The sequence below is a fragment of the Canis lupus genome, chromosome 3 (genome assembly GCF_011100685.1).
Source record: "Canis lupus familiaris isolate Mischka breed German Shepherd chromosome 3, alternate assembly UU_Cfam_GSD_1.0, whole genome shotgun sequence".
Taxonomy (NCBI): Eukaryota; Metazoa; Chordata; class Mammalia; order Carnivora; family Canidae; genus Canis; species Canis lupus.
Window position 1 is genome coordinate 8,779,804 of NC_049224.1, and position 27,494 is coordinate 8,807,297.

The window sequence follows — 27,494 nt, forward strand, 5'->3', positions numbered from 1 at the left end:
CTATCATATTATGTATAAATGTATGCTTATTACTTTCTAAGAGGAGGGAATAATAAAGAGTATAGGTATTTATTGCCTTCGCTAATTTGACATAGAAGCCCAGAGTTCACGGAGATGCTCAAAAGCCTAGGGTTCCATAAAATATACTTGGGGAAATCTTGCTTTATAGCTCCCTGGGTGATAGTTCAGCTCCTTGAATTGTGGCTCAGAGATCATGGAGCGTACACTGGGGGATTAGAAGACTAGGAATCGGATTATTGGGTTACGTTAGAAAAACCTACCTGTGCACAGCAGTGACTTTGAGCTTCAGTTTCCTCATTTAAAAATGATTAAAGAAAGTTGTTGTGAAGATTAGGTTAGGAAATGATTGTGAAAGCCTTGAGTGTTGAGAAGCACCAGAAAGTATAACGGTATTTGTTTATATAGTTTTTTTTCTCTCCTGAACAATACAGTCTGAATAAATAAGGATATATTTAGTGAAAGGTTAGCATATTGTCAGAAGGTGTTATTCATATTTGTAACTCCAGTTGTTTCCCTTTTGTGTATTCATAAGTTGCTCACTAACATTTTTGGAATTTCGTATCCATCCCATAGTACACAGGTAACCTCTGGCCACCTGTGTATTCTGAAGTCATTTCCAAGTCCTTGTAACACTTTGTATATTATAGTGTTGGAATTCTCTACAAAGAATATTGCCAAAAGTCCATAGGTCTGTGCAATTTGGAGTGTCTCTTCGAAGTCCAGTCCAAGTTATATGTTGGTGACAACTGTTGATGCCATGCTTTCTTGGCACCCAGTTATGGAGATTGAAGTATATAGATTTCCATACATATTTTTCGATGTTAGGGGCATTTTCTAAATTATTATTATTTTTAGAAGATTTTATTTATTTATTCATGAGAGACACAGGCAGAGGGAGAAGCAGGCTCCCTGCGGGGAGCCCGATGGGGGACTCGATCCCGAGGCTCCAGGATCACGCCCTGAGCCGGAGGCAGACATTCAGCCGCTGAGCCACCCAGGTATCCCCATTTTTAAAAATTAAATCTTTGAGTATTTTATTCCATGATGTTAGAGTCTTTTCTTTAGAAACTTAAATTATCTCCTTCAACCACCTTATGTGATTAAAATTTCCTGTGTTTATCATTTACTTCTCTCACTTTCCTCATTTCTATACTATATGCCTGGTTGCTCTTTTCGCTTCCAGCATCTTTACATAGATGCTGTTACAGCTCTTTTAGAGAATCATTGTCTTGACTCCGGTTCCCCATAGGAGGTGAGTGAGCAGGCTAGCATCCTAGGCAGGTTGATCTTTTCATCTCCCACAAAGATAGAGTCCTGAATTGTCTGGGATTCCTTGGGCAACATCTTGCTACCCCCTCAACCCTCAATTTTTATGAACAGCAGCAGCCCAAGAAGTCCCTCTATCACCTGGCTCACATCCTGTTCCTATATCACTTGTGGCAGGCAAGGTAAATGTGCACCTGAGAGTGTGGCTCCTCACGTTCAGGAAGAGTATTTGTCTTGCTCCTTTCTCTGATCTTCTGTTACCAGCTGCCCTTAGCCCTGGGCAAGAAGGCCCTGCCCTGAGCCACGTGCAGAGAGAGAACCCCCCCCCCCCCCCCCCCCCCCCGCCACAGACACCGAAACTCAAACATAACTTGATTTTCTCTTTAAAGAAACTTAAAAAAAAGGGTTGTGGAAAGTTTGGTAACAAGATTAGTGAAGAGAAGTTGTAGGAGGGGGATGTGGGGATGAACTATATACTCTCTAGGCCAAAAGATGCTGCTTAGACTCGGGCCTGGCCAAGTTGAAAGAAAAGCAACTTCCCTTTCTCCTTCAGGGCAGTCACTAGGGGATGAGGTGGGGGGCATGGGGGGAAGAAAATTAGTCATTCCCTGGGAAGGGAGGTAGAGAAGCTGTTTTTGTTTCATGTTAGCCACCTCAGAGTACCTGGCGCAGGTACTTATGCAGACTGGGTTCCTTAGAAAATCATGCTGCTTCTCAGGAGATGTGGGTACCTCCTAGAAATTCAAAAAGAAAAAAAAAGTGTGACTGGGGGAGTGAAATCTCGTTGCAGACTACAGCCTTCTGACCTGCCCTTGGCAGAGGATGGGCCCAGAGGAAACCATGGTCTCTTAACTTGTAGGTTTTGAAGGTAAAAGCCTGGGAAGGAGTAGGCGCTGGGCCTCTGAAGGGGGAAGGTGGGTTGGGCTGAGCTTTATCTTTAACTTATAAATAGCTAGGTATAGAGATTTTTCATTTTCCCTTTTGCCTTTAGTCTCTGCACATGGTAGTGGGTAGGTCTGGACCCTGGTTGTCCTTTACGTCAAGTTCTGAGCATTAGTTTTAGTGGAAACACTCCGTTTACGAACAGCGTAGGCGCTCCCTCTTGTGGTGTATTGTCAAATCACATGCTTTTAAATCAGTGTGGGAAGTATTTTGTCCAGAATTTTTAGATTTCTCATTAGATGTTGAAATTCTAGGTTCACTTACTTTCCTCAACTAATGATACTGCAGAATGCACGTAATAGGTAAGCCTAGCTGTTTAAAAATCTGTTTTATGACAGGTGCAAATTAATAAATTATAATTTAACATTACTTACGATGAATGGTCTCCTTCAGGTCTCCGTGGCATCTCAGAAGGAAGTATTTCTTGATAGGCTGAAATGAACCCTCTAGTAGTTTTTGTCTTCAGGAAAGGTTAATTCCATGAGATTTGTAATATGTTTAAATATTTGTCGTCTGTCTAAATACTTGAATGATAGTTTGAGTATAAGATTTATGAGTCACCTTATCTTTCATTGATTCCTTTCTTTAAATCATTCCTTTGCTTTATAAGATTAATGTTGTTCTAGAGAAGTCTGACGCCGCCTGTTTTTTTTTTTTTACTTCCTCTAATAAGTGATTGTCTTTTTTCTAGAACATACAAATAAGTCTTCTTCATCTTTAAAATCCAATAACCTTATAAGAGAATAGTCTTGAAAGTTCTGCATCAAATTTTTTCCTGAGATGCTCTTTGCCTTTTTTTTCTTTGCCTTTTTAAATTATTGATCAGCCTTCATTTCTTTCTCTTTTAAAGATTTTATTTATTTATGCATGAGAGACCGAGAAAGAGAGAGAGAGAGAGAGAGAGAGAGTCAGAGACACAGGCAGAGGGAGAAGCAGGCCCCATGTAGGGAGCCCGACGTGGGACTCGATCCCGGGTCCCCAGGATCACCGCCTGGGCTGAAGGCAGGCGCTCAACCCCTGAGTCACCCAAGGATCCCCTGTTTTCAGTCTTTGATTTTAAGAAGCGATTGTTGTCATCACTTTTAAACTATGGCAATATGGTAATTTTTAAATCAACATCATAGTGTCATTTTTCTGGAGACCGCGCTGCCATGTGTTTTGCTTTTCCTTTTTGGTTATTATTCACCTTCGAATGAGGCAGCTTTTTGTAAGATGTCTTGGTTAACTTTTTGTAAGATGCTTTATTAGTTTTCTATTGCTGCATAACATATTATGCGAACTTAACTTGAAACAGCGCAGGTATCTTACTGTGTCCGTGGGTCAGGAGGCAGGCATAGCTCAGCTGAGCTTTCTGCTCGGAGTCTGCAACTTGGGGTGTCACTGGCTACATTCCCATTTGCGGCTCTCTCTAGAGAAGAATCCTTTTGCCAGGCTCATTAAACTGTTGGAAGTGATGGTTTTCTGGGGTTGTTTAACTGGGATCTCCGTTTCCTTGATGATCATCATTGAGTGTGGCTGTCAGCTTCTAGAAGCTCCTCACATTCCTTGGCACGTGGTCTTCTCCATGTTTAAAACCAGCAACAGCTCACAGAATCCCTCCTTGGCTTCAGACTTTAATGACTGATGCTCCTGCGAGAGCAAGAAAACCTCCACGCCTTAAGGGGCTCGTAGGATTGGATTGAACACAACCAGATAATCTCCCTTCTCATTAAGTTACCTGATTACTGATCTGATTAAGTTACCTGATTACCTGATTACTTTCCGTGTGGAAACTCTTCGCCACAGTAACAGAATCAAAAGTGAATTAGGATGGGGGATCTCGGGGACCACCTTGGAGTTCTCATATAATATTAATGCAGCATAGGGACTGGCACCCTGTTCTGGACAAGTCGGGATTCTCTCTGCTGCAGATGGATGTTCATCATGATGTAGTTTTTAATTTCTTCCCACACCCAGAGCTTGCTGTTCAAATGTAGGTAGACTCTTTCCCTGGCACTTCACCTCTGTGACAAGCTGTATTTTTTGTTCAGCCTCACTGCACTTGCTTCGCTGTGATACTAGGTAGACCGTAAGCTTCCCATCGGATGTTCACATTTATGTCTAAGTGTCTTCAATTTATTTTTCCTATTGTAAGTTGTTTTCTTTCCTTCCATCTCATCATCTAACTTGTATATGTGATGCCTACTGATCTTTTATTTATTAATTTTATATTTATAAATTATTACTTGTTTTCTTACCGTTTTAATAGTGTTTCCATTGATTTTTTTCATTGTCCCAGAGACAGTTGCGATTTCTGCATATAGAGATGGTTTTACCTCTTGATTCTGATTTGTGGGCCTTAAGTTTCTTTCCCCCTCTCTAAAACAATGCTGAAAAGTTGCAAAGACGGTGAGCATCCTTATCTTACTTCTGACTTTAGCAGTATGTTTGTGTGCATATTTGTACACATGTACACTTTATACATACATGCCCATATATTTATGGCCATATGCCCATATATTTGATCATGTTAGAGAAATATCTATTACAATCTTATGTTGATTATATGATTTGTTGTTGACATTTGTCATATGTCTACTTAAAATCTGTGAAAGTGATTGTTTGACTTTTCTAGTTAGATCAAATATGTTAAATTTTCTGAATAGATTTCCTACCATGCATCTTTAAAAAGTTGTCCTATATTTCATAAATATGTTGCTGGATTTTGTCACTATATTATTTTTTTGCATTGATATTCAGATATGAGATTGGTCTATGAGTTTGTTTCGTGGTGGTATCCATTTGTACTCAATTTATAGAAATATTATAATTTCTAATCATTTTTCTATATTCTGGAATATTTTAAGTAGCATTAGATACATTATTATTATAGCTATTGTCATTATTATAATTATTTAATATTTCAAGTTTTGGTAAAATTCATCTCTGAAATTATCTGGTTTTGAGAATGAATCATTTTTGATTTTCAAATTTATTTGCTAGAAATCTGCCCTAAATTAGTCTCTTGTGAATTTTAAAAAATAGTCATCACTTTATAGTTCATTTCCTTTTTTTTTTCATTTATTATTTATGCTGATGGGATTTCTACTTTTTCAATATGTTAGTGGTTTATTTTACTGATTATTTCAAGGTATTTACATTTTATTCACTTTATTTTTTATTTCATTAATCAGATTTCTATTCATTAATTCTTTATTGTTATAATTAAAGAGGCCTCTTCATTGTTTACTCTCTTCAGTGTTTTTTTCTAGATTTTTTACATGTTATTTCCTATCCTTAGAATATCCAGATATTCTATCCTAAGTTCATCTTACTCCAGTTATGTGAGTGTTGGGGTAACTAATGCGTGATTTATTTTTATATATTTTTAATTTTTATTTCCTTTCTGTTTAAATGAGATACTTTCCTATAAGTACTACTTTAATTATAGCTTATGACTTTTGATGCGTATTCTTTCGAGTGTCATCATTTCTGAAAATTTTCATAATTCCAAAATTTTTTATCCAAAATGACTTAATAGTTTCAGTGTTTTGAATTCCATTTTTTTCTAGGTTGTGTTGTGTTCATTTTCATTTTCTGTTGTGTTATTAAGTTCCAGTTTTATTTAATTTTGGTCATAGAATGTTATTAATATTTAGTCTTTGGACTATGTTGTAGATATTTTAGAAGCATAATATATGGTCAAGTTTTTAAAAAAAATTTTCCTTGGTTCTTAAAAATGGAAGGCATAGTTTAATCAGAGAATAAAATTTGACATATTTTCCTAAACACAAATCTCTTTAATAATACTGTGTAGGTCTTATTTATCCTTGTTTACTTTTAATAATTTGCTCTTTTGGAGTGAGAAAGATGAAAATTGAAGTCTCATGTTCTAAGTTTTTCTGTTTATTTTTTTAAGATTTATTTATTCATTCTGAGAGAGGGAGAGAGAGAGAGAGAGAGAAATAGAGGAGGGAGAAGGAGGGACACAGGGAGAAGGAGGGGCACAGGGAAAGGGAGAATCTTGAGCAGACTCCCTGGTGAACCTGGACCTACTCGAGGTTTGATCCCAAGACCCCAAGATCATGCATGATCTGAGCTGAAATCAAGAGTTGGATGCTCAACCGACTGAACCACCCAGGTGCCCCTTTCTGTCTGTTCTTATGTCTCGAGTAGTATCACTTAATTAAAATTGTTGCTATACATTTTTATTTTTAATTTATTTTTAATTTTTATGAAAGTTTAAGGCTTTAGTTGTTTGTTTTATTCTGTAGTTAAGTTTTTTTTTTACTAAACCTGATATTTAGAACAATTTTATATTTACAGAAAAATTGTGAAGGTTTTAGAGAGTTTAGAGAGTTTCCATATATACTACAACCATATCCCCCTATTATTAAGATCTTACTTTGTATGCTACATTTTTTATAATTAATGAACTAATATTGGTATATCATCTATTTTTTCTTATATTTATTAGTTGAAATGCATGCTTCACTTAGATGCCTTAACTTTTTTCTAACGCCCTTTTTCTGTTCCAGTATCTGATCCAGAATGTCCCATTACATTTAGTTGTCATGCTGCCTTGGCTCCTGTTGGCTACGACAATGTCTCGACTTCTTTCTTTCTCTCTCTTTATGACTGGAAGTTTTGAGGAGTACTGGTGAAATATTTTGTAGAATATGCCTCAACTGAATTTAACTAATGCTTTTCCTATGATTAGGCTGGGCTTATTGGTGTTTGGGAGGGAAGACCACACAGGAAAAATGCCGTTTTCATCACAGCATATCAAGGTACACACTATCAACATCACGTACCACTTGCGATGATGACCTTGATTACCTTGAGGTAGTGTTTGTCGGGTTAACCCAATGTGTACTCACTCTTTTTATTCCAACTTTCCATCCTGTACTCTTTGGGGGAAGGTCATGATGCACCCCACACTTCAGAAGAGGGTTGTGATGCCCCACCTCTGAAGGTGCACTATCTATATAAATTCCTTGGAATTTTGCAATAGAAACTTGTCTCTTCTCCCACATTTACTTACTTAATAATTTTTTTTCAGTGCAAATGGATAAGCATGCCTTTTATAGTTGAGGTTATAATCCAGTGCTACTTAATTTTGGTGCTCAAATTATTCCAGCTTTTGTTACCTGGAGTTCTTTCATTTGGCTCCTATATCCCTTTGACAAACTTCCATTATTGTGGGGTTTTTTTGTTTGTTTGTTTGTTTTGAGCAGTTTAATACTTTCTGACATTATGAAATGCTCCAGGCTTATTCTGTATATTTCCTGCTCCAGTTCTAGAATCAACCATTTCTCCAAGGGTCCTTGGTTTCTTTCATTAGAAAATGGGAAAAAAAACCTTATCATCTAGAATACAGTGATTATGTTCAGTTTCTATTGCCTTCAGTCTTGCAGTCTCCACTCATTTCAATAGTACATAGGTCAGCATCTTTCCCTCTGCCTTCTTTAGTGAGGTGGTTTCATACGTTTGTATTGTAGTCAGATCTTTTTGTCACACTCTCCATTTCATTCTGGACAGTTTTGATTTTCTTGAATTATTCAAAAAATTGTATATATTCAACCTTTGTGCTGCAAAGTTCATTGGATTTTGACAAATGCTTCATGTCATATATCAGCAATTAAACTATCATCTAGAATAATTTCACCACCCTAAAAATATCCTCTGTGCTTCTTCTATTCAGCTTCATCCCCTCCGTCTGAACCCCTTGTCTCTACTATGCGTATGGTTTTGCGTTTCCAGATTGGCATATACTTGAAGTCATAAAGTATGCATCCTTTTCAGGCAGGATTTTTTTTTAATGTTTCAAGTTTTTATTTAAATTATGTTTAATGTATGATGTAATTTTAGTTTCAGTACTAGAAATCAGTGATTCATCACTTATCATAAAACACCCAGTGCTCACCACAAGAGCCCTCCTTAATACCCATCACCCTTTTACCCCATCCCTCCACCCACCACCCCTCCAGCAGCCCTCAGTTTGTTCTCTATAGTTACAAGTTTCTTATGGTTTGTCTCTCTATTTTTTCTCCATGTTCATCTGTTTTGTTTCTTAAATTTCACAGATGAGTGAAATCACACAATATTTCTTTCTCTGATTTAGCATAGCATAAGCTAAGCATTTCTCTTTTGCTTAGCATAATACATGTAGCTACACCCACAACACTGCAAATGATAAAATTTCATTCTTTTTGATGGCTGAGTAATATCTCATTGTATATGTATACAACATCTTCTTTCTCCATTTGTCAATCAATGGACATTTGGGCTCTTTCCATAATTTGGCTGTTGTTGAAACTGCTGCTGTAAATATCAGAGGGCATGTGTGCCTTCAAATCAGTATCTCTACATCCTTTGGGTAAATACCTAGGAGAGCAATTGTGAGATTTTAGGGTAGTTCTGTTCTTAACTTTTTGAGAAACCTCCATACTGTTTTCCAGAGTGACTGCACCAGTTTGCATTCCCACCAACAGTGTAAGAGGGTTCCCCTTTTCTGCATACTCGCCAACATCTGTTTTTTCTGGTGTTGTTTACTTCAGCCATTCTAACAAGTATGAGGTCATTGTAGTTTTTTTTTTTGTCATTGTAGTTTTGATATGTATTTCTCTGATGATGACTGATGTTGAGCATCTTTTCATGTGTCTCTCAGGCATCTAGATGTCTTCTTTGGAAAAATGTCTATTCATGTCTTCTGCCCATTTCTTAGCTGGATTATTTGTTTTTTTGGGGTGTTGATTTTGATAAGTTCTTTGTAAATTTTGGATACTAACCCTTTATCAGATATGTCATTTGCAAATATCTTCTCCCATTTTGTAGACTTTTAGTTTCGTTGATTGTTTCCTTTGCTGTGCTGACGCTTTTTATCTTGATGAAGCCCCAATAGTTCATTGATACTTTTGTGTCCCTTGCCTCTGGAGATGTGTTTAGTAAGAAGTTGCTGTGGCCGAGGTCAAAGAGGTTGCCACCCTATGTTCTCCTCTAGAATTTTGATGGTTTCCTGTGTCACATTTAGATCTTTGACCCATTTGAATATATTTTTGTGTATGATGTAAGAAGATGGTCCAGTTTCATTCTTCTGCATGTTGTCCTCCAGTTTTCCCAACAGTATTTTTGAAGAGACTTTTTTTTCCCACTTAATATTCTTTCCTGCTTTATCGAAGATGAGTTGACGCTGTAGTTGTGGGTCCATTTCAGGTTTTCTGTTCTGTTCCATTGATCTACATGTCTGTTTCTGTGCCAGTGTCATACTGTCTTGATGACTACAGCTTTGTAATAGAGTTTGAAATCCAGAATTGTGATGCCACCAGCTTTGCTTTTCTTTTTCAAGATTGCTTTGGCTATTCAGGGTCTTTTGTGGTTCCATATAAATGTTAGGGTTGTTCCAGCTCTGTGAAAAATGCTGCTGGCATTTTGATACGGATTGCATTAAATTTGTAGATTGCCTTGAGTAGTATAGATGTTTTAATAATGTTTGTTCTTCCAATTCATTGGCGTGGAATGTTTTTCCATTTCTTTGTGTCCTCTTAAATTTCTTTCACAACTGTTCTATAGTTTTTAGAGTATAGATCTTTTACCTCTTTGGTTAGGTTTATTCCTAGATATCTTATGGTTTTTGGTATAGTTGTAAATGGGATCAATTCCTTGATTAATTTTTCTTCTGCTTCATTATAGGTGTCTAGAAATGCAGCAGATTTCTGTATGTTGATTTTCTATCCTGTGACTTTGCTAAATTTGTTTATCAGTTCTAGCAATTTTTTGGGGGAGACTCTGGGTTTTCTACATATAATATCATGTCATCTGCAAAGAGTGAACATTTTATTCCTTCCTTGTCGATTTGAATTGATTTTCACTCCTTCCTTGTCGATTTATTTCTTTTTGTTGTCTGATTGCTAAGGCAAGGACTTCTAGTACTATGTTAACTAACAGTGGTGAGAGTGGGCATCCCTGTCTTCTTCCTGACCTTAGAGGAAAAGCTTTCAGTTTTTCCCCATTGAGGGTGATATTTGCTATGGGTCTTTTATATATGGCCTTTATTATGTTGAGGTATGTTCCTTCTATCTCTGATTTGTGGAGTGTTTTTTATCAATGGATGCTGTACTTTGTCGAATGCTTTTTCTGTATCCATTGAGAGGATCATATGGTTCTTATCCTTTCATTTTATTAATTTGGTACGTCATGTTGATTGATTTGTGAATATTGATCCACCCTTGCAGCCCAAGAATAAATCCCACTTGATCATGGTTGAATAGTTATTTTTATGTTAAAACTTGGATTCAGTTTTCTGGGATCTTATTCAGAATTTTTGCATCCATGTTCATCAGGGATACTGGCCTGTAATTCCCTTTTTAAAAAGTGGGGTCTTTGTCTGGTTTTGGAATCAAGGTAATGCTGGCCTCATAGAATGAGTTTGGAAGTTTTGCTTCCATTTCCGGTTTTTTTTTTTTTTTTTGAACAGTTTCAGAAGGATAGGTATTAACTCTTCTTCTTTAAGTGTTTGGTAGAACTCCCCTGAGAAGACATCTGGCCCTGGACTTTTGTTTGTTGGAAAAATTTTTGATTAGTAATTCAGTTTTGTTGCTGGTTATAGATCTATTCAAAATTTTTTATTTCTTCCTGTTTTGATTTTGGTAGTTTATGTTTCTGGAATTGGTCCATTTATTCCAGATTGCTCCATTTGTTGGCATTTATTTTTCATGATATTCTCTTATTATTGTTTGTATTTCTGTAGTGTTAGTTTTGATCTCTCCTCTCTCATTTGTGATTGTATTTACTTGGGTTCTTTCTCTTTTCTTTTTGATAAGTCTGGCTAGCAGTTTATCAATTTTATTAATTCCTTCAAAGAGCCAGCTCCTAGTTGCATTGATCTACTATTCTTTTTTTGTTTGTTTGTTTCTGTATTATTTATTTCTGCTATAATCTTTATTATTTCCCTTCTGCTGGCTTTGGATTCATTTGCTGTTCACTTTGTAGCTCCTTTACATGTAAGGTTAGGTTGTGTATTTGAGATTTTTCTGGCTTCCTGAGGTAGGCCTGTATTGCTGTACACTTCCTTCTTAGGACTGCTTTTGCTGCATCCCGAAGGTTTTGAAAGAGACCAGATCCTATTTCCACTAGAGCTGAGGCCTTGTGGCACTCTTTGATCAGTAGACTTTGTGCCTATGGGAGGTTCTTGGTGGTCTTCTCGGGGAGAGGTGCTAGGTTCACGTGGCTCTGGTTCTCAGGCACACTTGCTTTAGTAAAGAAGCACCTGCAGAGCACAGGGGGGTAGGGCTTGGTGTAAGGGGCTGAGACCTTCACTGTTGGATCTGTTCTGCTCACTGAGGTCAGTCTGAGCTGACAGAGGTGGGGTGGAGGTAGGGGAACGGAGCCAGCCCCCTCCCTGGTCTCCGGAGGAGAGTTTGTGCCCAGTGCTGTTCAGGAAGTCCTCACAAAAGAGTGAACAATCTCCCCTCATGTGTCCCAGGCATCTCTCAGATCCCTGCCTCCATCCTGCCTGTGTCCAGACTGTCTGCCCTCCCAGCAGCACAGTGCACTTGTGTTTTATCTCAGGCATGCCAGCTGCATTTCAAAAGTCCAAACTTTAGGGACCTGACTCAGCACAGACCATGCTGGGCTTCTGAGCGAGGGTCTTACCATCCTGTGGCTGGTGTCAGTTTGTCCCAGAAGGGCGGTCACACCAATTCACAGGAACTTGGAGTTCAGAGTAAAGCACAGCAAAAGGCTGGTATTCAGGTTAGCTGCTTTCAGCAGGCATGTCTCTGCCCCTATGCTAAGGAACTGGGCAGCACAATGGTGCCCACCAGCTCCTTTGTCCCCTGAGAGGGGGACTGTGTCCACTGTGTCCCAGGGGATCCCCATTTCATGCTGTCTGCTCCCAGGCCCCTGCCCTCTCCCACAGGAGCACCACTATGCCTGCCCCAGTCTACACTGACCATAGCAAGGATTTCTAAAATTCCAGTTTTTGAGTTCCACTCATTGTAAAAACTCACAATGATTAGCCCCTCTCATTTTCTCAGTTATTGTTTTTGGGGAAGTGTGATCCCCCGAATGCTGTGTGCACTTGCACTGTCTCTCCCCCCCACCCTTCATTCTCCATGATCAGGGCTCCCTCCCCTGTGCAACACCTGTGATCCTTTTCATCCCCAGCTCAGGTCTCATCTCTGAACCTCCTATCTTCCACCTTGTGGCCTCTTCTCTCCCTTTAGTTGTACAGTTCATTCTCTCAGTCCTCAGATTGATTTCTTGGGTATTCAGAATTGATATTTATCTAGCTGTGTCCCAGGGAGGAGGCAAGCATAGGGTCCTCCTCCTACTATGTGGTCTTAACCCCACCTCCCCAGGCTGGATTCTTTCACTTAGTAATATATATTTAAGGTTCACCCGAGCCTTTCTGTGGCTTGATATGTTATTTCTTTTGATCAATTCTAAGAAAAGCAATAGAAAGAAATTACTCAGAAATAATACACAGAGTAATATATTGGATACAGTAGTTTTCATAAGTAGATCTTAGGCCTTGTTTACTTGGGAAAAATGATATGGTGTTAACTGTTATAAGTAATTACAAGAGATTTGAGCCAGAGAAGGACTATAAAGATCAATGACATATGACTGAATACCCAAAAATAAACTCATGCTCAAGAAATTTAATAAAAGATGCTCTTTGGTTAATCCAACAGAAGGCTGCATCCCAGTGTTTTCCCACTAAACTATATTACATATGAATTAAACATACAGTTGAAAAACAAAAACATGAGTTTGAGTTGTGTGGGTCAACTTATATATACAGATTTTTTCCCCGATATAGTACAGTACTGCAAATATATTTTCTTTGTGACTTTAACATTTTCTTTTCTCTAGCTTACTTTATTGTAAAAATGTATTATATAATACACGTAACATACAAAAAAACCAGCTGTTAACCAGCTGTTTATCAGTAAGGATTCTTGTCAAAAGCAGGTTATAAGTAGTTCAGTTTTAGGGGAGACAAAAGTTATACATGTATTTTCGACTGTGCAGGGATTGGCACCCCAACTCTTTCATTGTTCTAGGAGCATTTGTAAAGTAAGAAAAATGTTTTTATAAAATCATGTTAATTTATATGTAATCTTGGAGAAGGGAAGACTTTTGTAAGTCAGATATCAAAATCAGAACCTATGAAGTAAATCTGAAAAATTAACAGAAAGTATATGTAAGTGGCAATAAACACATAAGAAATGCTTAATTGTATTCATGACCCTAAAAACTTGAATTAAAAAAAATGCTCATATGAATGTACACATGAGTGTGCCTATATTTTGAACCAGAGTGATTAGAAGTAATTTAATTTAATTATGCAGAGTTCTGTGTTCCTGGTGTGATTGCATAGTTGTTTAGCTTATTAATAAGGCAGTCTGGCAGGAACAAAATATAAATATTTATACACTTTGACCCATTGGTTCCACTTTTTAGAAATTGTACCATAGATAAGCTTGCATAAATATACTAAGGAAATTTTAAAAGTTCTTATCACAACATGTTTGTAATGACCTAAATATATGTACATATGATAATGATAAACCTTATGATATTAATGATCAAATATAAGTTGTGTATTAATAAGTAAATCATAAGACATTTTTGCTGTGAAATGTATGGCGGTGCCAAGAAAGAAATTGAAATACAGTGAAATTCCAACATCAAAGATGTTCAGGACACAGTGAAAACTGGAAGTTGTTGGGTTTAAGGATAGTATGTTTAGTATTGATATGGGAGAGCTTGGTTCTTGTCTCACGGAGTCGAAGAATGAATCTCGTAGACAACAGAGAGTGAGCAAAGCGATAGAAGTTTATTAAGCAGAGATACAGAGAAAGGTCTCAGGCGTGAGAGGGGTCCCGACAGGGTGGCCACTGAGGGCTTTTATGGTCTTTTGTAGGAAAGTGACCAAGGAACTTGGTAAATTTCTGTTAATATCAGGATGGATATCTAGAACAAACTTGGTGGACTGGTAACTCTCAGAATAACAAGATGTCCTTCTGAATATCATGAGCCCAAACAAGGTGCTCCCTTTTCTCTGGGTAACATCTCCTCCATAATATTTCTCTACATCTAGGATTTTTGTGATTACTTAGGAGCCACTAAAGGGGGATACTTCCTAACACTTTGGAGCTATGGAGCCAGGTTTATTTTTTCTGTTTTTACTGTCTTATCTCTGTTTTCCTGGGATGGGTAGGAGCCTGACTGTGGGACCTTTCCCTTATCTTTCCCTGCTTAGCCCCATCTACCCCTAACTCCTTCCTACATTATTCCTCCCCCTGGAATAGTAACCCTCACTGTCCTTAGGGAATGGGATGATGACCGCTCTGGCCGCTTCAGGCTGAAAAGGGGTGGCATAGACGGGAGTTATTCTCAGGGGTTGGTCAAGAGGTCCACAGAATGGCTCTTGAGAGATGTTAGAAGGCATGAAGTGACATAGGCACCAACAAACACAGAGGAAAAGATAAAATCCAACAATTCACCACTTGCAAAAGGATAAACATAAAACAAGTTATGATTACGTTACTTAAGATCTTCAATTACCAATTTTGTTGAAGAGATCAACAAAAAAGTAGATACTTTTTATCCTTTTAATGTATCACAAATGTCCCCCAATTAATTGGAACACCTTGGAAGAGTTATCTGTAATTTTAAAACAACATGTGAGGAAACTCCTCACACCCCAAATGGTGTAGCGATAGACAGTCAATAGTAGTGTGGTCCTTGAGAAGTCCTTCACTGACTTCATTTAATTTTTGGTTGAGTGTATCCAGTGCCTGGCAAGTATTATTTAGAGCCCTGCTTAGCAAGCAAAATAAGTTTTGCTTATTTTATATTGCAGTCCTCCTATTTAAAGTCCTGCAAGTCCCATAGTGAGCTTTGAGGTTCTTTTTACCAGGAGGGCCATTGTATGCTTGGCTATATCCCTTGTTTGCAGTTGTATCTCAGTAGAGGTGGCTTCTAGGATAAATATGACTAAAGGAGAAAACCATCAAAAAGCCCTCTTGATTTGAGGTCTAGCCTGAACAGTATTATAATTACAACGAATCACTTGCAAGTAGGAGAACACTTGTCAAGAAATAAAGGCATCCCCAAGTACATCATCCAATCCAGTCATAAAGTGAGATCATCCATTATCTTCACAAGTCCATAGTTAACCCCATGCAGTGCAGTATGTTCTGGCTTTAAAGGAACGATTTTGTCATCCCAGCCATATATAATTGGTCAAAGTGCTAGCTGTATATACAATTGCTGAGAGATTCCATTTTTTTTAAAGATTTTTTAAAAGATTTTATTTATTCATGAGCGACAGAGAGAGAGAGAGGCAGAGACACAGGCAGAGGGAGAAGCAGGCTCCATGCAGGAAGCCCCACGTGGGACTCGATCCTGGGTCTCCAGGATCACACCCCGGGCTGCAGGCGGCACTAAATCACTGCGTCACCAGGGCCGCCCCAGGGATTCCATTTTTGTTTAATCATAAACCCATGGGATCCTAGTATTCCCATAGAATAAAAGCCATAAAGATTATCTACACCTGAGCTATTGTGCAGAAATAGAAAAGCTATTTCTCTGAAGTTTACCTCAAGTAGTCTAGCTTTGGCAAACATTCACTTAAAATGATCAGAGTTATAATTGAACATCCAGAGATGTGTTATTGAGACAGTTTCTCTCTCTAATAACCTTCATTTTTAATCAGAAGTAGCCATGTCAGGACTGACCTGTCTGCAAAACAAGAGCAGTTTTAACAGACTTGCTTAATTATTTACATAAGCTCAGCAGAATAATGATTGATCGTACCGATCTTTTAGAATCTGCTTTGCTGGAATTTTTTATAAGGAATCTTTAGGTTGAATTTTTAGTAGTCCTCCAAGGCCAGAAGCCAAGCCAAGTACTTGCCATCAGACCTACCTACAATACCTGTAGATTTGGGCAGATTCCTCTTCGTGAGGTCCCCAAAGTATCCTGAGGTTCCTGCACCTTCCAGGGAGTGACATTCTTTACTCACCTGGTGAGGCTGCTGGTAACTCCGTAAGCAAGGTACCCGGCCAACATTTCCAAGTAGTTTTATGGCTTCAGGTTTCATGAAGTCAACCTCAGTTCCCTAGAGCTGTTTAGTCATATTTGAGTCTATGTTTGTCTCTCAAATATGACATTCCAGTCAAAGCCTTGGTAAAATAACCAATACTTCCAAAGGTGTCCTGTTACAAAAACAGATTCTTATTGAACTTAAAATGACTATGTTGCCATGGAAGAAAGAATACTTACGGAGACCTTTTGGATTTCAGAGGGTTCACGTAGAGAGAAAAGTTAACACTTGAATGTTTACAAATAAATACTTTCTCATATTTATGTAAATCAGATATCTTAAGGGAAAGTTTTAAACTAGGAGAGCAAACATTAGAGAACCAGTAGTGTTTCAAACAAGAGTCACAAAACTATAATCATCCTTTTGGTTTATTTAGTCCCATGTTACTATTCTTGTTTAATTTGAGTGCAATTTTAGTTCTGGAAATCCTTAGCCATTTCAGCTTTGATCTTAAAGGTATTAAAATGTATATTCATCCTAAAGATCCTTTATATGAACCTCCTTGAAGATGAAATTCATTTTCCAAGAGCATGAGAACAATGATAAATGACAAAAACTTAGAAATGGACATAGTTAATAGTCATGATGCACTTGACAAGGAAACTCAAGTTAATTGTAACATATAACACTTCAATGGTCTAAATATCATGGGATGACCTTATATTAAAACATATTAAAACTGTAGGAATTGCATCTCTGGAATAGTTAGAGCATTTGCCCAAATATAACCTAAGGCTTATGATTGGTTTAACAGTTACTTTCAGAGTAACTTAACATATCAAATAAAAGGCCTAATGAGTAAAAGATTCCATTTCCAATTTAAATCTTGGGACATTTGTTAAAACCTTAGAAAGTTTTAAAGCACATGCCTGAATAGGATTAGGGATGTTAAAGTGCTGATAGAGGCAAAACATAGAAACTGGTGTTTCTGGGTTGGCAAAGAGAAAACAACTGCTTACATTTTCTTATCAAGAGCTGAGCAATTTAAGAAAACTTGTCTTTTTAACAGAGAGAAAGCACTTTATCTTATACCTGTGTACTTTTAAAACCATTCATTTCAATCTTATCCACACTTAAAATTCAATTCAATTTCAATCTTATCCGCACTTAAAATTCCTTTCCAAAGATTACCCTTCATAAACCTACAACTTTCTTGTGCATACAGATTTTGTCCCAAGTTATTTCTTCTCAAACAACCAGTCTTATTTAGGACAAAATTACCTTCCTTTACCTTTCTCAAAAACGCGTTCCCATCTCTTATATGTTTCTTACATTTCTCCAACCTTTCTACATACAGAGATTTTCCTTTATTTTCCATCAGTCTTAATTACATTTAGCAGAAACCTTAGTTTCCAGTGAAAACTAAGTAGTAACCACTTGAACTGTTATACCAAAACTAAGACAAACTAATGAACTTATCAAGCACAAAGCACATTTACCAACAGATTCAAATATCCTTAATTTCTCTGCAATAAGTCAAAAGCACAAACCTGTGTTTAGTAACTAAAGTGTTAGCACTATATCCTATTTTGAAAAGACCTAAATGTCCAATGAATTCAATCTCATTTACCATAAAAGCAAAACTTTAAAGTAGTAGGTTACCAAAACCTTTGAAAGCTATCTTAACAATTACCCATGAAAACCATCATTTTAAGTTATCTTTTGCTGACAAATTGCAACACATAACCCGAGCTTATGTGACCTTTATCAAACCTTGATAGAATAAAAGTTTCATACTTAATACTGATAACTTTAAAGATGCCTATTTTAAACCCAACGAACTTTAGCTTTAAAAACTGAATATGTTTCACCAGGGCCCACACTTAAAGTCAGTGCGACCCCATGGGCAGGTTTTACCTGTGACACTGGTGGGGAAATCTGAAGTGAGTGGTGTATGCAGGCCAGGAGCATAGAAACAGGAGCAGAGGGAGGGGGGACAGAAGAGGCAAAGTGCAGCTAGAAGGCTGAGCTGAGGAAAAGGATTCCCAGTTCTAAAGCTCATCCATTTGGATAGATGAGCCAACGCCATGATTTTCCACCAAGTGGAATGAGGTGGTCCATGTGAGGCCAGAGAAGACCGGGAATTTCCCCAAAACAGAGAGAGTTTTGGCATCTGCTTGGGAATATTCCTTAAAGTCCCCGTCCTGAGGTAGACTAACCACAGGTAGCTCCTGTTATCACCATTAACCTGGGAAATGTATGAGGGAGGAGCTCCCCATGTACCCCTAAGAGTAGCCTATATTGGGAGGAGCAGTGAGGGAGTCAGCATCCCCTCTGGAGGGAGGGCCTGTGTTTCCTCCAGTGGCCTGGGTTTATTCGGGGACCTATTTAGATAATTATCCAACATGTCAGGAGGCAGTTTGCTAGCCACATGCCCAGGCAAACACATTCTGCTAGAGGCCCTTAGGTGGGGGTCCTGGTGCCTGCCCGAAGATCTAGCTGATGGGTACCACTGAGGCCATGCAAGTGCAACAGGAGATCAGTCCTTCCTTAAATTTTGCAATCCAAATTGTTTCTAGTGAGTTAAAAGGCAAGGACCCAAGGGAGAGAGTCCTTGGGAACTGAAGAAGAGACCATGCCTTGCTGTGAAGGTCACACCTTATTTTAGCTTGCGTTGAGGAACCTGCCGACTTTAACCCGTGGAAAACATTAGAACACTTTTACAAGGGGAAAACAATCAATTTTGCAATACCGATCTACAGAAGTCCCTGCGGAGGATGGTTTGTTTCCCATCTTGCGATCCTGGCAGGAGTCTTTTACCCCATACCTCTCGTTTTCAGCGTCAGGTGAAAATCGTTCCTGATTTTTCAGAGCACAATCCAGAGGCGTCTCTGCTGAGGATGGGTTGTTTCCCATCTTGGAATCCTGGTTGGAATCTCTTACCCTGAATCTGTTACAGAGAGGTGACCACTGAAGCCGTCCATACAAGTCAGCTCTTACCTAAACCAACGTGTCCCTTGTTTGCTGCCTACCCAAGGCGATAGAGTGGCCTAATGGCTTGGGATAAAGAGGGATCAGGCCAGCAGGAGTGACCACTTTTACCCACCTGCCACCTAATCCTCCTGCCTTCTCTGGATCTTCTGGGAAAAAAACCTGACCTAATCATAGAACTTAGCGAGGTAAATCATTTAAATGATGATATTCTTTTTATTTTATTTATTTTTTTGAGAGGGACAGGGATGACTATATATATATATATATATATATATATATATATATATATATATAAAATAACAGGATCATATGGATTTAAAATATTTTCACTTGAAATTTTAAAATATTTTTATTTTTTAAATTTGTTTTTATTGAGGTTCGATTTGCCAGCATATAGTACAACACCCAGTGCTCATCCCATCAAGTACCCTCCTCAGTACCCGTCACCCAGTCATCCCATCTCCCCACCCACCTCCCCTCTGCAACCCTTTGTTCATTTCCCAGAGTTAGGAGTCTCTCATGGTTTGTCTCCCTCTCTAATTTTTCCCCACTCACTTTCCCTCCTTTCCCTTATAATCCCTTTCACTATTTCTTATATTCCCCATATAAGTGAAACCATATGATGATTGGTTATATTCCTTTTAGAAGGCTGAGGAAGCAAGCAAAACACTGAGAGTCTGTCAGTGGGACACGTGTGTTGCTTGTGAATGAGGCTTCCCTCGGGGTGTGACCCCCCCCCAGGGCCGGTCTCCATCCTTTTACCTGTCTCAGCGACTCCAAGGCCACCAGTGGTAACCGAAGGGCAGCTCCGTTTGCTGGATTGCCAGTCCTTATGTGTGCCGTTGGGATGAACATCAGGCTAGCAGGGAATCCTATAGATGACCTTACTCTTCAGACCTCTGTTGCATGAGCCCTCATCCATAGGTCATGTAGATTCCTTTGCATCTCTAGCCCCAGGGTGCCTCATCAGTCAGGCTGATCATTGGCCAATTTCAGTTTTCCTTGTCTCACCTTTGCTACATTTCTATTCCAATACCTGAGATCCCATTGGTAAGCATGGCCCCACAGTAAGCAAAGTCCTTGAGGTGGGGAAAAGCCGATTCAGAAAGCCAGAAAATGAAAAGTGGAACTGATTAGGGTTAGGCCAACATTCCCTTCCTTTGGGGAAGGAGGATTGACCAAACCTTTCTCCAGAAGCCTCTCACCTGAGTCTTAAGACTGCAGCCCTGCTGTTCACCTTTAAGCTGACCAACAGGTGTCGTCGGGTTTTGCTGTGTGTTACTAAAAGAGTTTGATGGGAGTGGTCCTGGGTTTGGGAAACAAAATGATACTGGAGAGCTTGGTTCTTGTCTCATGGAGTCGAAGAATGAATCTCATGGACAACAGAGAGCAAAGTGATAGAAGTTTATTAAGCAGAGATACAGAGAAAGGTCTCAGGTGTGAGAGGGGTCCCGACAGGGTGGCCATTGAGGGCTTTTATGGTCTGTCTTTTATAGGAAACTGTTCGGGGAACTTGGTAAATTTCTGTCAATATCAGGGTGGATATTTAGAACAAACATGGTGGACTGGTAACTCTCATAGTAACATACAAGATGTCCTTCTACATATCATGAACCCAAACAAGGTGCTCCCTTCTCTCTGAGTTAATATCTCCTCCATAATATTTCCCATATCTGGGATTTCTGTGATTACTTAGGAGCCACTAAAGGAGGATACTCCCTAACATTTTGGAGCTAGGGAGCCAGTTTATTTATTTATTTATTTTTTCTGTTTTTATTGTCTTATCTCTGTTTTCCTGGGATGGGTAGGAGCCTGACTCTGGGGCCTTTCCCTTATCTTTCCCTGTCTAGCCCTGCCCACCCCTAACTCATTCCTACATCAGTATGACCATGCTTGTGTAAAAAAAGTAAATGGATATAAAACATGTAAATGCGTGACATGTCTGAAAAAAAATAAAAGGAAGTGTTAACAGTGGTCATTACCCCCATCTGAGTTACATGGAGAACATGTAGAGAAGACAAGAAGGAGGAAAGTTGAGTTTTATATTTCTCTTGTTCTGTGCTATTTAAAATTTACTCCATGGATTACTTCCCTTGGGAAACAATAAACATCAAAACCCCACAGAATATTCACATGGTCAAGATATTTCCTGGATTACTACAAAAAGATATTAATCTTTTATTAAAAAAAAAGAAATAAAAAAAGAAATGCATGTAAGTATGTTTAATTTTGCAACATATCAAATAATAAGAGATAATTCTTAATCTAATCTACTACCTCCAAAAAAGTGAATATTGAAGCTAAAAATTGCAATTCAAATGTCTGACATGGCTGGGTGTGTAAGACAAATAATACAGACTTAGCCCAGTTATAAATACAAATTATCTGCTAAAATATTCATCAACCTCTTTTAATATGAATATGTACAAAATTAGAGGGCATATTTTAAGTTTTTAAATAAAAAAATATGCATAAAATTTGCATCTAAAAATTGCATGACCAATGGACCAGTTAAGAGTCTTCAGGATTTGTGCTTTGAGGTCTTACTCGTCTCATCATTCAGGAAGTAATAAATCTTGATCTGATATTAAGGAAATGAAAATTGAATCAGCTAAAGCTATTGTTAAAATTCAGTTTCCTGGAAACTCTAGCTTCAAAGGGAAAGGTCTGTGAATATATATTTTACAAGCATCTTTATTCATTAATATTATCAGGTGAATTGAGGCAATATGGGTTTACTATAATATTTAGCCTTCGGGTGTGGTTTTTAAAAAGATTTTAATAAAAACCTAAAAATTACCATTTTTCTTTTGATGATATTCGGAAGAATATAGAGTCAAAGGTTGCTTCAAAAATAAACTTAATAAAATAATTTGACTTCAAAAAATAACTAGACAGAACTTCAAGTATGATGGCTTTGTAGTGAATATTAAGAAATTACTGTTTTAACCAAAATATCCTATAACCTAAGTAAACTTTTCACATGTGTTCAAGGTATTGGTTGATAAATTTGGTATGGTAGTCATGCTATATTTATGACTTGGAAAGAAAAATAAAGGCTACTTTTTGGATTTTTTCCCCTCAATCTGAAAACTCCTTCCCTAGCAAATCGTGTTTGTGTTAGTTTATCCTCAAAACTTGTTAATTTTGATTGTTAAAGTAATGTTTCTCAATTTTGTTCTCCATTGTCTAAATTTTAACATGGTAATATTTCTAAAATTTTCTTTAGTAATGTCTATGTTTTAAGAATAGTTTAATCAAAGAGAAATGATTGAAGGAAATATAAGGTTCTGTTAGGCAAGTATAATTCATAAAAATAGATATTTCAATTGTTACCTAAATTTCTGTAAATTCACAATTTACTTTTTTTCCCCCCCAAAGATACTTGCATAACAACAAGGGATAGAAGCAGTTGTACCTCTTCAAATTCTTCGCTTTCTAACTACTTGTATGTCTTCATCTTGGGTCAACTGTTGCTGGGAACTGGGGGAACTCCTCTCTATACTCTGGGAACAGCTTTTATTGATGATTCTGTGCCCACACACAAGTCTTCGCTCTACATAGGTAAGTTTTCTCTTTCCTAACGTATCAATGTTTCAGGATCATTTCATTTTATTGCTTTTTAATTTATACGTAAAAGCATAGCATAATGCATGCTTATTGAAAAGTTAGTTGTAATTTCCTAGGTATTTCCATTAGATTCCCAGTAAATATTCGGTCTAGCAATATTCTTCATTGTGTTTCATTATTTACTGACACATGTCCTTCAGTTGAATGTGGTTATGAGTTTGGTTGACACCCTGCTCTGTTTCCTGTTCTGGGCATGCTAGCCTTCTTGGCAGTGCCATCCAAGCAGTAGGCTGTCCAGATTACTTGAATTCTAGGCTAATTTACACAGGGTGGGGAGATCGAGCTGTGCCACTCCGCCTGATTTACCACATCCTACATGGACCTGACTAGAGTCAACAAAATAAACCACCCAGAAATTCTGTGGAGTTTTTCATTTCAGATGAATTCTTTTTATATATGGCTCAATTCTTGTGGTGGGGAGGGAATCTAATGTTTGGTAACCTAAGTTTCTAGTTTCTCTTAAATTCCTTCTCTAATACTCTTGCGAGGTAGAGCTCACTAGGTTATGCATGGCCTTCCGTTAAATCAATGTGTTTCACATTTCATTTTATCAGTTTTCATTTTAATAGTTTATTATTCTAATGTAGAGGACTGTCTTAGTTCCTCCAGTCTTCTCTAACAGAATATTGTAGACCGCTTGGCTTATAAACAACAGACATTTATTTCTCACAGCTCTGGAGACTGAGAAGTCCAAGATCAGGGTATCTACCCACAGATCATTGTCTGGTGAGGCCCACTTACTACTTCATAATCATTCATCTTTTTTCCTGTGTCCTCATATGACAGATGGGAAGAGAGGACTTTCTGGGGCATCTTCTTATAAGGACACTAATCTCATTTAATGAAGTCTCCACTCTCATGATGTCATCAGTTCCAAAGGTCCCACCTCCTACCATCAATTAGGGATTAGGTTTCAACAATGGAATTTTGGGAGGACACAAGCATTCAGTCTGTAGTAAGGATTATTGCCATAGTCTCTGGAAGTCAAATATGTTCAATGTAGCCCTAATAGAGACCACTAGATCTACCTAGACTCTTCTGTAATGTGAAAACCACTACACTTCTACTTGTTTTCTCTACTCGTTTTGCCTTAGTCTCTCTGCAAGGTCTGATTCCCTCTCCCTGTAAGTTACAGCTAATCTGTACAATTTTTCTTGTATTTACTAATTTAAGAGTGCTTTTTTTTTCCAATTCTAAAATTGTCTAATTGTCTAAAACATAGTAGCACAAAAATAGGAAGTTTCTCAAAAATTATTTAAACACAGTTGGTGGGGTAGAGGCCCATAGGACCATCCCAGATTCCATAAATCTGTAGGAGGACTGACTTAGATATTATCTTGGTCATAGCTATGATTTATTATAGCAAAATGATACCAAGCAAAATCAGCCAGGGGATAAGGTGCATTAGGCAAAGTACAGCCAAAAACTGGGTGCAAGCTTCCAAGATTTAGCTCCTCCTAGTGGAGCCATACAGCTAGCAATTGATCCTGCCAGCAATGAGTTTGGAATATTTTCTACAAGTTCATTAGAGATTCAGTGACCAAGGATTTCACTGGAGGTTGATCATATAGGGACCCTGTGCCTTGCATATATCAAAGTTCTAGATTCTTAAAAGGAATACAAGGGGTCAGCAAAAGCACATTGTACAGTGTAGGCACCCTAACCTTATTAGTTATGGAATGGTGGCCTCCCTCTGGGCAGTTCAATAAATCCCAAATGCCAGCTAAGGGCCAACCTTGCCAACAGGTCTTTCTGAAGTTAGCAGTCACAGGCCTGTGTTAACTCTTTCCCATCCTGTAGGAAGTCATCAAATGGTAGTTTTTGAGAGTAAAGGGCAAAAAAAGTAACAAAACTGGGAAACTTATCTTAATTTTATTTTTCTGTTAAGGAAGATACAAACAGAGTATCTTATATACGTTTATTTTTTTCACTTTCAGATAACTACTGTTTTTCACCAGATATTTAGGTTTTATTGCACAAAATCCTTCCTTTTTATATATTTTTATTTCCCTCACTTTCAAAATGTTTCCTCCATTCTTTCTTTCTTTTAAAACAGTGTCTATTACTGGTGGCATACATTCTTCTATGAGATACACTGTATTCATAACAATGCAAAAATGGGCAAAATGAAAAAGGTCAAAATTTGCTACCTTTTAGAATAAATTTTAAAAAGTGGTTAATGCAACATCTCTATCCTCACAAATGTTTCCAGGCAGTCACTCTTTATTCCTCTACTTCTTTGATGCTTTCCTTGGGTTAACAATCTTTTTTCTTTCATTGAACTTTTTAATTCATTTAATGTCATTTTGTGTTTAAATCTTTCATCTTAACATGTGCTTCCTATGCTTTCTATTTACTCTATGTCCTTATTTCTTGCTCTTTTTTTTCTTTCTTTTGGCTAATTTAATATTATTTCATTTCTTCTCTCTATTAACTTCCTGGGTATATACTCTTTTACTTCTCATCTGCTAATGACCTTATACGTAAACATGATTTTATGAAATTCTAATGTTAATCAGTACTTTTACCACATACTTGATCATCACAAATGTTCTAGGATCCTTTAACTAAAAATGTTCTTTTTAACCCCTTTCCCTGATGAATATTTTCACTAGGCATATGACTAGCTGGCCAGTGATTTTTTTTTTTCAGTACTTTAAAAATACTTTTCCTTTGTCTTTTCACTTCCACTGTTTCTTATATGTTTGCCATTTTAAGATTTTTCTCTTTGCATTTGATTTTCATCAGTTTAGTTTGTATCACGTGTATAGGTGCAAAATTCCTTTTATTTAACCTTTTGTGGATTTTATATGACTTCATAAATATATTTTTTGACATTTTTATTGACTTTAGGATATTTCCTATGATTATTTATTCAAATATAACATCTTCCTATTATCTCCTCTCTTAGGACTCCCATTGCATGTATGCTAAGCCTTTTTTTGAAAAATGTATTCTTCATATATTACTCTTTTCTGTATTTTTTTATCCTTTGTTTTTATTTTTTTGTGCTTCTCGGTAAATATATACTGACTTAATTGATTTTCCAGTTTGGTAATCCTCAATTTAGTCCTGAGTAATCTGCTATGTATCTTTCATGTTAACTTTGACAAAGGTGTTTTATTTGACAGTATTTCTCCAAACCCTCCTTTTTGTTTTTTCATAAATTCCCTATCTCTGATGTATTTGGGGAACCCTGGAATCTGAGATTCCCTTTATCTAACTTCACAGATTGAGTTTATTTGAAGCAAAGCTGTACGTACTCTGTGGGCAAGTCTAACTTCTAACTCACTGTTACTTTTAGAGTATGGCCTCCTGGTACCAACATAAAATGTAAGGTGGGCAAAGTCTATAAGGTATAACTTCCAAGTTAGAGACCCTGGGCTGTAACTTTGGTTTCCCTACTTTCCTGGAGACTAGCAAGGATTGCTAACCTTCCCAGTGTATTTTGTAGAATCAGCAAATACACTCAGGAAAAATACCAGTCCCAGTTCTTTAGATCTTTCTCCTCAGAATTTTGACTCCGTGGTCCTTCAAAAGTTCTTATGTTTTCAGATCATTTTGCATGAGCTCTACATTGGAGACTTAGTCAAGGACATAAATCATTTCTGCCGTTGACATATGCTTAGCTTTGGATATGATATTCATTCTTTTGTGTATGTGAATGAAAATCTTAGTAGTTAATAAAAAATTCAGAAGGTGGTAATATATGAAGATACTAACATATGCATAATTTTTTGCAAAAATTTGAATGTTACAACGCATGGCAAAATTTTAAATATCTGAGAGAAATAAGGTCAATTTAATTCTGCTGCAAGTGGAAATGGAAGATTCACTAAGTATGGGACTTTAAATTAATGGCTTACTTTTATGAAACAGGCTAATCATCACATCCAGGTTTTAAAATCAGCTGCTGTAGTGCAAAATACATATTGCATTTGGAATGTGTACAGAGTAGAAAAGACTTCTCATTTCACATTATTTTCTTACATAACAATTGTAAAAAGTAATTATTATCATCATCCCTGAAGGGTAATAGCAGATGTACTACTTCTGTTGCTATTTAACATATGTAACTTTCCATGAATATGTAATTGTTGGATTTATTGCAATTATTATTATAGTCTAACAACTTTTACATTGAATTACATATATATTTACATTTAAAATATATTTTATAGTTATATTTGTTTTTAAAAATATTTTTAAGCTCCTTACTTAACAAATGGTACCAAATTGTATTTTTTATTGAAAATATGTGTAATTTTGTTGTAATTCTAATCATTTCAATTTTTCTACAGTAAAATATTTCTTCACTACTGTAAGACATTCATAACGAAGTTGTACAGTTGACCATTTTCAATGTCTTTGTTCTTCTAGGAATTGGCTATTCTATGTCAATATTAGGCCCTGCTATTGGCTATGTGTTGGGAGGACAGCTGCTAACCTTGTATATTGATGTGGATATGGGAAAAAGGCAAGGCAATATCTTTTTCTTTTATTTAAATTTATTTTATTTTAATAATGTTAATATCATAGAACATTTTCAAAGTATTTCTTCAGATAGAATGAGGGTTTTTCAGGAAACAAAACTGAACACACA

At 37.3% G+C, this 27,494-nt stretch overlaps 1 protein-coding gene across 1 annotated transcript in view; it reads left to right on the top strand.

The window, feature by feature from the left end:
• Nucleotides 1–27,494, top strand: part of SLCO4C1 (solute carrier organic anion transporter family member 4C1) — a 76,154-nt gene that overhangs the window by 20,846 nt on the left and 27,814 nt on the right. The window contains exons 3-4 of the mRNA XM_038532243.1: nucleotides 22,643–22,825; nucleotides 27,272–27,368. Coding sequence (XP_038388171.1) covers nucleotides 22,643–22,825; nucleotides 27,272–27,368 — 280 coding nt within the window. The remainder of the gene's footprint in view (nucleotides 1–22,642; nucleotides 22,826–27,271; nucleotides 27,369–27,494) is intronic.